At 30.7% G+C, this 10774-nt stretch overlaps 1 protein-coding gene across 1 annotated transcript; it reads left to right on the top strand.

Moving 5' to 3' along the window:
• The first annotated feature begins 4174 nt into the window (after nucleotides 1-4174).
• LOC100799746 (serine carboxypeptidase-like 35) lies at nucleotides 4175-9696 on the top strand. The gene is made up of 8 exons (XM_003540585.5): nucleotides 4175-4439; nucleotides 6202-6306; nucleotides 6416-6604; nucleotides 6907-6995; nucleotides 7364-7645; nucleotides 8137-8273; nucleotides 8931-9023; nucleotides 9438-9696. The coding sequence occupies exons 1-8, from the start codon at nucleotides 4175-4177 to the stop codon at nucleotides 9694-9696; spliced, it is 1419 nt and encodes a 472-aa protein (XP_003540633.1).
• The last annotated feature ends 1078 nt before the right edge of the window (nucleotides 9697-10774 follow it).

The raw sequence follows: 10774 nt of genomic DNA, 5'->3' as shown, positions 1-10774 counted from the left end.
TTCAGGTGTAAAATGACTTAAAATGGCAATAAGTAATAGCTGTGTTAGAACTTAGAACTTAGAAATGTCTCCTCTGCAACATTTACTAATTTTTTTTTAAGGTGTTAGCTTTCAAGAACTTGTTTATAAAATTTTAGAATTATAAAAACTTAGTTAAAATTGTTTTTTAAGTTACAAAGACTTAAATTAAAAAATTTCGTCAAATTATAAGAGTTTAAAGGGTGTTTACAATTTTTCTTTTCTATTTTCTTTTTTTGAGGATGAGTTTTCTTATGAATCTTGTCTTAAAAAATGAATAATGCTACACAAACTAGATAGAATTATTTAAAACTTACTTAGAATCAAGAGGTTTTGAAAAATACAATTGATAGGAAGTTAGGAACTATTTATTCATTAAGCTAATAATAATAATAAGGACAACAATTTTTCTAGGCAAAAAGTCTGGCAATCTAGTTCACACCTAGGAGAAATACATTCATTAGCAAATCCAATTCCGGAATAACCAACCAACACGGTGTACACGAACTCCATTATTTAGTATTTCCGGAGCACTATATCCAACCCTATTTCTTTATCATTCTCTCATACTAGGGGTATTTGTTTGATGATTTTGATTATATTTTTGGAAATAATATTTTTAGAAGTCTTATTACTGATGTAAGTGTTTGATGGATACTAATGGATCATTTTCTGAAAATCTTTTTAAGTTTATTTTAATTTCAAAACAAAATATTAAATAAATAAATAAGATAGAATAAAAGAAATTCACACTAATGGATCGTTTTCTGAAAATCTTTTAAAGTTTATTTTAATTTCAAAACAATATTAAATAAATAAATGAGATAGAATAACACACACAATCTTTCTTTCTTTCAAATGATATATCTATTATACCTAGATTTCTTTCTTTTTCTCTCTCAAGGTGTCCAATATTATAAAGTTATCTATACATCTTTATTCAGTATTGAAAGGAGATGCTAAGAATAAGGATTCTGTGGTTGAGTTGTGACGTTCATATTACAAGAGCTACCTAAACCCGAAATTTGATCACTGATCGAGGTAATAATTGGTTTTTTGTCAAAATTTTGACAAACCAACAAATGTATAACGGTTATAATAACATGGAAAAAAGTTAAATAACTAATTAAACTAAAAAAACAACAGACCTGGACAAAATATTGATTTTATAAAAAATAAACTAAAATATTTTTCTCTTTCCAAATAAGCCTCGAACTTTTAACGAAATATAAAGTTCAAAGAATCTTTAGGCGGAAGTTGGTTGTGTTAACACTCATTTTTTTAATTTTTTTTTGTAACAAATTCTGTTAAGGTCTGTTTGGCAGCGCAAAATAGAATATATCTAGAGGAAAGGAAGAGCTAAGAAATGAAGGAATGATGAGATTCATGTCTCGTTTGGTTATGCGGAAGTAAAGGAGAGAAAAATGAACAATAGAATGGTTAATGATACAGTATGATCAATTATGTTACTTAGAAGAAAGAGAGTTTTAACTATGTTATGATTATGTTGAAAGACATAATTAATTATGTTGTCATCCACAACATAATTGATTATCAACAAGGGTTCATCATTATTATTATTTATTGTATTAAGTGATATTTGACTTGAGTGTTGAAATATCTTTGTAGGTATATGATAAATCTCATATTTACCATGAATGAATGAATGTAAATGAAAGAGAGAAAATTGAATATTATTTTGGATAATATTCAAATGAACAAAACTCACTCATTACATGAATACAACGTGTCTTATATAACATAATTAGTTACTAAGAGTAACTAATAACTAACTAAACTAATCTATATCTCTAACTTTCAGTTTGGAGAAAATAATACATCAACATCAAAGAAAATAAAAATAAAGTCTGAAAAATTGGAATATAGCTAAACATGCTGGAAATACATCGGTCAAAATTGAAATTTAGAAACAAATCAAAATGTAGGTGCAATCATGGTGCATATCTTCTAAAAATCTTCGACCATCATCGACTTTCTCAATCTTTTTCCAAGAGTCCAAAGCAAGTATCAAAGCTTAACCATCAAGCGAAATCAACACAAGGCCATTTGACAAAAGCTCAAATCATCAATTCAGAAAACTATCAAAGCTTAACCACCAAGCAGAAACTATACCTCAAAGTTTAACCACTTGGTAGAAATAACAAGGCTTAACCATCAAGAGAAGAAGCTAAAATCAATGCTTAACCCCTCAAGACAGAAGCAAAATAATAATTCAATGCTTAACAATTCATGGCAAAAGCTTACACAATGCTTAATCACCATGGACAGAAGCTTAAATCAACAAAATAGAAGAACACAAAATTTGTCTTCAATGAAGACTTTTCACAAACACTTTGTAAACCAACAACAACTAAGGTTTAACTATCCATGGTAGAAGCTAAAATAATACTTAACCACCATGAACAATAGCAAACAAATGAGCAATGCTTAATCACCACACATGGCAGAAGCTAAAATCATAAAAAAAACAAGCCTAAAAGGCTGAAAACAATAAGCCAAAATCTTCATAAGCATTTAATTAAACACCTTGTAGGCAGAAACTGGACAGTGCTAGACATGGAGAAACTTACACAAACTCCATTTGGAGTTAAGAACTATCAATTCTGAGAACACATCCTTAATAGATGAGAAAGTTATTGTTGTTACCAAATTTCAACTAGTCAATATTGTTGAGGAAGGGTACTCACTTCAGAAGTTGAATTTGGATATGTATCTTGGAGTCATATGCCTCATCTAGAACATGAGAGGGTAGCCAGATCATGCCTTCTTCAAAATCAAGTTCATGAGAAGCAACATCACGAACAAAAGCCATGAGCGAAACAAAGAAAAGATTACACAACTGATATTGATGATTGTATAAAGCTCTGAACGAAAAAAAAAAATGAACGAAGCAGCGGAAAAAATATGGGTGGAGGGTGGTATTGCTCTGATACCATGATAAATCTCATGTTTACCATGAATGAATGAATACAAATGGAAGAGAGAAAAAATAGAAAAAAACCGGAATATTGTTTTAAATAATGTTCAAATGAGCAAAATTCACTCATTACATGAATACAATATGTTTTATATAACATAATTAATTACAAGAATAATTAATTTGTAACCAACTAAACTAATTTACAACTAATCAAACTGATCTATATCGCTAATAGTATCTCCTTTCGGTACAATATAGAAAGTGACAAACACAAATGCAAACACATACTACTCGTTACAACAAAGGAGAATTGCAACCATATTCTCAAACATGTATAATTCCCATAGTTGATTATGTCCTCTCCTCTCCCCTATTTTTCTTCTTTCTTACCTATTTCTTTTTTCTATCAAAACATGTCCTTAGTACCAAACTGGTAGAATATAAAAAGAAAGGAAAAGTTAGTTAAAATAGTTATACTGGGAAATTAGGATGTTATGTGAATATTTATGATTTTATGCCATATTTTCAGGCTACAAATCCCTAAGTTTATAGTCATGGAAATCTGGTCAATGACATCCTGATTTAATGACCATTTGACCTCTCTTGGCCACACAACCCTGAACGGCAAAGTTTCTCACTGTTATATATAGATTTAAGTAATATATAAGTGCTACAGTTTTCTTATATGACTTGTAGAGTTGTAGTTGTACTTATGTTTGGGTAGCTTTTTCCACAACAATGTTAAATACAAAAAAGAAATAGATAAAGACTACAATTTTTCTATATGGTATGCAAGGAATAAAGTTTAAAATAAAAAATATTTTCTTGACAATAAAATGAGGGTTTAGGTGGACACATGTGCTGTAATGTCTTCTACAATCTAGATCCTTAATCTCGACTTAGAGACTATTTCCTTTGAATACAAACATTCATAATCGCTACCAATTTAAAAAATTATTCCATTGGTAACTTTCAAATGGCAAGTTAGTTTTTCATTCAAATGACTTTATTAACCATTCATTACATTCGACTGTTTTTTCAAAGGATTAAAATCAATCCTTTAATTTTTGTCAACGGACCTATAATGCAACACACTATATAAGGAGTGAGGTAGAGTCTTGGGGAAGAAGAGAGTTCTTCTCTATCTCTAGCTTTTCTTTCCTCTACGTTTTCATTATTTACCATTTAACAAGTCTCCGTTTCCTGAGTAATACAATGCTGCTCACTTTCTGGACCCTGCTTTTTTCCTTCCTCCTAACCACTGCCTCCGCCGCTGCCGGAAGGGAATATTCCGGCGAAGAGGCGCCACAGCAGGAGGCTGACAGAGTGAAGAACTTGCCAGGACAACCGCCGGTGAAATTCAGACACTACGCTGGTTATGTCAAGCTAAGGCCAAATGAAGAGAAGGCATTGTTCTACTGGTTCTTCGAAGCTCAAGAAGATCCCTCACAAAAGCCTCTTGTACTTTGGCTTAACGGAGGTATGCAATGCAGTACCATATATACATTTTTTTAATTAATTAGTTTTCAAATTACAAATTTTCTTTATCCTTTCAAAATCTTTGAGCGAATGAATTGTCAAGACTTAAAGACTTAAGAGTACTTGAAATTTTAGTATAATATTTATGTATCCATGCAACTATATATAGCTACTATGCAAGGTTTTAAATATTGGTCATGGTTGCGTTATGGTTTGTCGCATTTGTTGATATTGACAAATCGCGGATTAATATGACCGATTCAGTTCCAATTGCATGCACAAACAGTTAAGTACGTTTGTTGTTCAGAGTAACGGAGTCGGAGACAGTCTTATACCTTAATTTGAAGTTGAACTGAGAGATTTTAATAATTCTTTGGAGAGAAAGAGAATATTCCTAGCTGCTATATTTAACTTAATTTAACTGGAGAGGAGAATGTTACTCCAAACAATGGAGTAGAAACGCACATCGAAAAATAAAAAATACTATCAAGTTAAACCATGGTAGACAAATTTTCTTGTTAAGTTTAAATTTATGTAACCAATTCACGACAGGAACATTTTAGGGTGTGTTGGCAAAACCACTGAAAAAAAAAGAAGCTATATTCACATTGCTTTAGTTTTTATGCTTTATAATACGTATTTTTTTTAAAGTATTTGGCATTAAAAAAAATTACCTTCACATTGCTTTAGCTTTTGTGTCCTAGAACACGTGCTTTTTCGTTGAACATGAATTTAAATACTTAATCAGACGCACAATTAATATATAGGAAACATTTTCCTTATACTATATCACAGGTTAACAGTGGGGCTTTTGCTTGGTCGTCTGGAACGTGACATGTACTTCCAATAATAAATGCAACAAGGTCATAGGACCCTTCATACGTCTAATACATGTTAGATGTAAGTTTGTAACCTATGAGATGAGGATTATTTCTTTTTATATATTCTATCTTAACTTTAATTTTATTTTTAATTGATGTGAAATTTAGTTTTTTCACATACATATATCCTTATAGCCTTTTCTTCCTCTTCAGTTCACGAGCCTCTCAACCTTTTATTTTGAAAGAAACGAAAGTAAAACAAATAAATATTTACTTTCTTTTCTATTTCTTCTCATCTCTTTTTTTTTTCCCATTACATAATTTATTATACCAATTATTTCTCCCGCTTTCTATATCTCTTCTTTTTTCATCGATCACAGTACTCCTCATTATTATGTTTATATTCTCCCATGCAACTAAAATAATTTTTTAATTGATCAGTGCGGCGTTGCAATTTTTCATCTTTGGAAAGCTAGTGATAGCTAAGTAGAATTTCTTTTTGTCTTCGAGTTGGAATAATGGAAAAACCACCTTTCTTTTGCATTACTTGTTTTCCCTTTTTATTTTTTATGACAAATAAAAAGAGCTGGAAAATCTATTTCCCTTTTCTTTCTTTCTTTTTGTAACTAAAAAGTATGCGTAAAAAAAAGCAAATTCAAGTAAATGAATATTATTATTGACTTAAATTACATCATCAGTATAACGTTTCGCTCTTCAATTCTCAGTCTATTGATAACAAAATATAGAAGAGTTTTATAAGTTGAGAAATATTCAAATTATAAGGGAATAAAATATAATTTACTCTTATTATTATTTGTGGATACACTGAAAAAAATTATCATTTAATTAAATATATATAGATCGTGCCAAATTCAAATTAAAGTATAAGAAGATTACAAAGTAGTTGGTAATGTGTGATAGATTAATTTGTTGGAACTGTAGGACCTGGTTGCTCGTCCATTGCCTTTGGAGCAGCACGAGAGATTGGTCCATTTCTTGTCCAAGACAAAGAACGCGTCAAACTTAACAAATTCTCTTGGAACAGAGGTAAACTAATTTTATAATTTGATTAACCATCTCATTATAGTTAATTAATTTAAAGTATTTAATTAGTACGTTGGATACATATAATTTGGGTTATATATTGCTTCCCCAGTTGCAAACATCATATTCTTGGAGGCACCGATTGGTGTCGGGTTTTCTTACACTAACAATTCCAAAGATTTACATGAACTTGGGGATCGAGTTTCTGCCATTGATAACTATGCCTTCTTGATTGGTTGGTTCAAAAGGTTCCCTAACTTCAGATCCCACGACTTTTATATTACAGGAGAGAGCTATGCAGGTACCCTTAATTTTGATCTCTAAAATTAATGAAGAATTTCCATATTTGATTCAGATAATTAATGCGTTTTTGTAACTATAAACGATATTTGACTTATTTAACATTAAGTTACTAGTTAGTCAATTATAATTTTTTTTAAGAGTTTAATATTATGTATTGATTTTTTTTTTGTTAAGCATGCTATCTCAATTATACCATTTATATTGTGGTATACTTTGCTTTTTCTTTTTAATCATTTATTTGTCAGGTATATATTAGCATCCCGTATTCTAATGAACATTTTTGTATGTTTGGAATTGTAGGGCATTATGTTCCACAGCTCGCCGACCTTATCTATGAAGGAAACAAAGATACCAAAAAAGGCTCTTACATAAATATCAAGGGATTCATGGTAACTATAATTACAATATTTTTTTTACACCTCATTTTTCTCACTTTACACCTTTTCATATTCGTTTCTTCTTTTTTTGTCACACTACTTTTCTTTTTTTAGAGCGAGAGAAAATATTACTCCATTCATTCCAAATTGACTAATATTTTAGCATCAAAAAATTATAATAATTAATATTTTCAATTTCCAATAAGATATATTTTAATAAATATCTTATTTATTATTGTTCTTAATACGTATGAAAAATATTAAACATCAAGTCATTTTGAAATGGAGAGAGTAATATCTTAACCTTTAGGAAATGGTATGCTATTTGCATTAACTTTCACAAACATAAGACAAATGAACCTGTTGTGACCGAAATTCAGGTGGGAAATGCTGTGATTAATGATATTACAGATATAGTGGGTTTGGTTGATTATGCTTGGAGCCACGCCATCATCTCAAACCAAGTATTTGCTGGGTTAACGAGAGATTGTAATTTTAGTGTAGAGAACCAAACAAGGAGTTGCGATTTGCAAATTGCTAAGTTATTGGGAGCTTACAGCGATATTGACATATACAGCATTTACTCGCCCATTTGCCTCTATGACTACCAAAGACCACTTTCAGCCAAACTTGTCGTTGCTCCCCATCTTCTTACACGTCATGTAAGTATTTGTTTACTTAATTATCAATTCCAATCAATGAAATAGACATTGCTATTAAAATGAATAATAAGAAATTGATAAAAATGATTTTTTTTCTAATAAAAATTTATATAATAAACCGACATGTAAAAAAGAGCAGGTTAATTAGCATCCCCACCATACACGCATGACAGAGCGGATGTGAGACATACTATACAGTATTAATTTTACTGTATTTACAGAAGGTTGGTGGGAGAAATTAATAAGAAAAAAGATGGAATAAAGTTATTATGAAAAATCCCTAAATATATAAAGGATCTGTTGATAGTCTCATATGACTATTAGTCATGAATAAATAGCTTAAAGACTTATATTAACTAAAAATAATTTTGAAATAGATCATATAAGTAGAGATTAATTTTTATCTTATAAATTAATTTTTTTTGATAATTTTATATTATTTCACACTACGAATGCAATACTGTAAATATTTGTCTTTTTTTACATTTTAGGACCTGTGGCGTACACTACCATCAGGATACGATCCCTGTGCAGAAGATCTTGTAGGCAAATATTTCAATAATAAGGATGTTCAGAAGGCCCTCCATGCAAACATCACCAACTTGTCGTACCCCTATAGCCTTTGCAGGTAGGTTTTCTCATGCACATTTCATTTCACTGCTCATCATTAGTAAGCAAATTTAACTAGTTCAGTAATAATACAGTAATTGCATTTTTTTACTAATATATAAGAATACTTCGAAGTTGAGTAAACAAAATTGACCTTTCTGATCCAAAGTGATATACGTATCTTTCTTTCATGATATTTTGATCAATTCCATGTAATAAATAACGAAGATTGACTATATATGGGGCCAGCCACGACTCAATCGGAACTTGATGTGGGTCTCTTATCCATCAGTTTTAATTATACATTATGAAACGTCTTTAACGTACTGTGATAAGAGACGACACTATAGTGTGGGAATATGTGTATCTCAATTATAAGATGAAAGAAGTTTAATCATATATATGAGCAAAGGTTGAAAATTTGTGTGTGTTCTAATTTGTATTTAACTGTCAATTTTTTATAAAATAAAATTGCTAATACAAGATATTATTATTATTATTATTATTGTTGCAATAGAACTTTGTCATCAATAGGAAATCAAGGATTGAGATTGTAAAATTAGTGTGGAAATGTGGGTAATCTAATTTTTCTCATGCATTAGAAACTTTGTCATTCTGTTAAACGATAAGAAATTTGTGCTATGACAAGTTATTTTTGTGTTATATCATGATGAAGCTCGGTAATTGAGAAATGGAATGACTCGCCAAAGACAATTCTGCCAGTTATTCAGAAGCTCCTACGTGCCGGTTTACGCATTTGGATATACAGGTACGTACTCCGAACTATTATTTAGCTCTGATAATAATGCGTAGTATTTGAACATTATTCCAGGTTTATGCCATTGTATTTAAGTTTGTGGAGAGTTTCTTTTCTATATGTACGATTTTTTTGTTGTTAATTGAAATTTATGTGTACCCTTTTAATTAAAAAATGAGATCCACTAGAGAATGGATTCATATATTATGTATATATAGAAAAAAATTAAAGGTTTTGTTGGGCATATATAATAATTTTATATCGTGATTCAATCATAAAATATTATTTATATAAAATAAGATTTTTTTAATAATTAATCATGTTAAAAATCACATCAATAATTAAATAATAGTATATAATGTTTGTATTTGTGCATGACTATATATATATATAAAAGGGGATGAGTTTTGACATGCATGTATGCAGTGGGGATGCGGATGGTCGAGTTCCAGTGACATCAACAAGATACAGCATAGAGAAGATGAGACTGAAAGTAAAGAAAGAGTGGAGAGCTTGGTTTGTGAAGAGTCAAGTGGCAGGGTGGACGGAGGAGTACGAGGGTGGCCTCACCTTTGCTACCATTAGAGGTGCTGGCCACCAGGTTCCTGTCTTTGCACCAGAGCAAGCTCTTTCTCTTTTCACACATTTCCTCTCTTCTCAAACCCTCCCATCTTCTCGCTTCTAGAAAATAAAAATTGGTCCAAACTATGGACAAGTGATGATGATCTTCTAGGACCATCTTATAATCTCTTGCTCGATCTTTTGCCTTGGATCAAAATTTGCCTTGAATAAAAAGAACAAATGAATCCATTAGTTATATTTAGTTTGGCCGTTGTGCTTTTATCCCTTAGTAACCCAATAATCTGCTTCTATATATAGGTGATATGACATGTTCGAACTTCAAATCGCACATTTTTTACATCATTCATAAGTTAGATTATTTAATTTGTTCCCTGAATTATTTGAAAAAAATTTAAGTAAGTTTCTTAATTATGTAATTCACTATTCATGGTAAGCTTATTAATTTTTAAAATAATTATATTAAAATAATTTAAATTATCATTAAACTCTTAACTGAATCTCTGAACTAAAAAAAGTAAGTCTTGATTAGTTTACGACAATTTAAAACCATAAGAAAATAATAATTTAAGATGATTTTCCGTTCCCATGGTGAGTTGTCTCTGTTCTTCACGACGAAATTGTGAATACGTAAACTCTATTCTCAATAGTGCATGTCCTGAATTTGTCAATATCATTTGGACATTCCATAGCAATTGGCCTACGGTAATCAAGTTCCAAAAATAAGGAATTCAACTCATTGTAATATAATATTCTGAAATCGGGCGACCTCCTTGACTTGATTGGAATGATTTCTTGATAAGATCATAAACTGGAGTAGAACCAGAGACATCAAGATAAATCCTCTTGACAGCATTCCAAACTTCTTTAGCCATTCCATATTGCACGAAATGAGCTATCAGTTTAGTGGTCATAGAGTTGATGAGTCAAGACTTTACCAGTGCATCTTCAGCCCCCCATTCATCATAGTTTGGATCGGTCTCAATGCGCACAACCTTTTGTCTTGCAATGTACATCTCCAAAAGTTGAGACCAAACACCATAGTTAGTCCCATCCAACTTGACAGAAATTGTTGGAAAGGAAGTCTCATGAATAGTCATCGTGGATGACGTCTTGCTATTAGTCCCCTCTGTTTTCTTAGACATGACATTGAAATTGAGATAATATAAAAAATAAGAGTAAAA

The sequence above is a fragment of the Glycine max genome, chromosome 12 (assembly GCF_000004515.6).
Source record: "Glycine max cultivar Williams 82 chromosome 12, Glycine_max_v4.0, whole genome shotgun sequence".
NCBI lineage: Eukaryota > Viridiplantae > Streptophyta > Magnoliopsida > Fabales > Fabaceae > Glycine > Glycine max.
This window is presented reverse-complemented; position numbering and strand designations above follow the sequence as displayed.